At 41.6% G+C, this 1,569-nt stretch overlaps 1 protein-coding gene across 1 annotated transcript in view; it reads right to left on the reverse strand.

Moving 5' to 3' along the window:
* Positions 1-1,464, reverse strand: part of LOC101857748 (NACHT and WD repeat domain-containing protein 2) — a gene marked incomplete in the record, with an annotated part of 55,175 nt that extends 53,711 nt beyond the window's left edge. Inside the window, 1 exon segment of the mRNA XM_013088515.2 lies at positions 18-1,464. Coding sequence (XP_012943969.1) covers positions 18-318 — 301 coding nt within the window.
* Positions 1,465-1,569: the final 105 nt, after the last annotated feature.

Consider the following 1,569-nt stretch of genomic DNA (forward strand, 5'->3'; position numbering starts at 1 on the left):
TTGACATTTCTTCTTACCTGTGAATGTGGAGCTGGTAAATATTCGGACAATCTTGGAGCTGAGCGGCGGCAGATCCTCCATGTTGCCGCTGAGTACTTTCATCAACTTCTCCCTCTCCTGACGCTCCTGGTCCGTGACCGCATCCTCCCCCTCCCCCGCCTCCTCACTGCCGCCATTCTCAACGACCTTGCCCCCTGGGTCACTGCCATCGGTGGTGCCGCTGGAATTGACTGATTTGTGGTTACTCAGGTTCGAGTCTTCCTTAGTACTGGAACTCGAGGCGCCTTTCACCTTGTTCTTTGAGCTGGATTTCGACATTCAATGGCCGTGATAAGTTCCAATACTACCAAAATATCGAACAGTCGGGAACCCAGTTGCTTTTCTTTTGCCTTATTTCTTTCTCGGGTACTATCTCTGCAGCCGAGACGTTTTTGAGAGACACTTTTCTTTTCGTGGGTTTGTAGCTTTGTCCGTTAGTGGATCACAGTGACATTGTCATTGACAGCTAGGGACTGGAGTTTTTAATTTCTTATCAGTTTGGACTGCATGGTCCCGACCGAAGTAGCTTATGATTTATTTCGTTGCCTTTTCCCCCAAGCCGGGAAAATAGGCTACTTTTGATCAACAAAATCTAAATTGTAATTCCTAGAGAGAAGTTAAAATTCTTATGGTTTTTTTCAAAAAGATATATCACAGAAACTGCTTGAGAGCTGGTAGAGCCGACTACATCAATATGGCAGAACAAGTTTCATTTTGACTTTTTTAAACTTTTCAGTTTTTACGCCTTTTCAGAACAATACCAACAATTCTGTTCTAGTTGTATGTCACCACAAGAACGTTCCAACTTCCTTTATGAAGCGAGTACTTCCAAAACACATTATCTATTGGCATTTGTTTTCTTGCAACTCTTCTAAACGTGATTCTTTTTTTTATTTCATCGATGATTCTGATTCAGATCTCTCTAGGTCTAGCGATGGTATTTTCTGTATTCACATAGATTTGTTACGCAAGTCTGAATGAATTATGGTTTATACTGGCTTGAGTTATAATACATAGCCTTGATAACACTCTGCTTCTTGCCGAAAACAAAAAGAATTTTGAAGTCTAGGAGCAGATTAGTCTGTCTCTCTCGGACCACATTGGTCTAAAGACAACGCCCTTGAAACACAATTCCTCCTCATGTTTTCTATTGTTTGATCTTTAACTGTTTCAGTTTCTTTGCCAGTACTTCCAGTCATGAATTGCGAAGTTTTATCGTCGTCCGGGAGGTGGTCACTGATCTATACGCGTCGATTTGAAATTGGAGTATTCCCAGAGATACATACACCTTTGTGACCTTGAACAATTTGTCACACAAATGGTGAATAGCTTCGAGTTGAAATCAGAAAAGTTAATTCTGTAAAAATCCAGGCTGGAATCACCGCTTGACGTGCAACAAAAAACGTCGTAGGTAGCTCTTTTGTGAAATCTGAGGAATATACAAATGTGTTATAATGTAGTGGGCATTCTGTCTTTGATTCTTCTTCTTCATCCACCCCCCTTCTCTCTCTCTCTCTCTCTCTCTCTCTC

Source organism: Aplysia californica, unplaced genomic scaffold (genome assembly GCF_000002075.1).
Source record: "Aplysia californica isolate F4 #8 unplaced genomic scaffold, AplCal3.0 scaffold00755, whole genome shotgun sequence".
Taxonomy (NCBI): Eukaryota; Metazoa; Mollusca; class Gastropoda; order Aplysiida; family Aplysiidae; genus Aplysia; species Aplysia californica.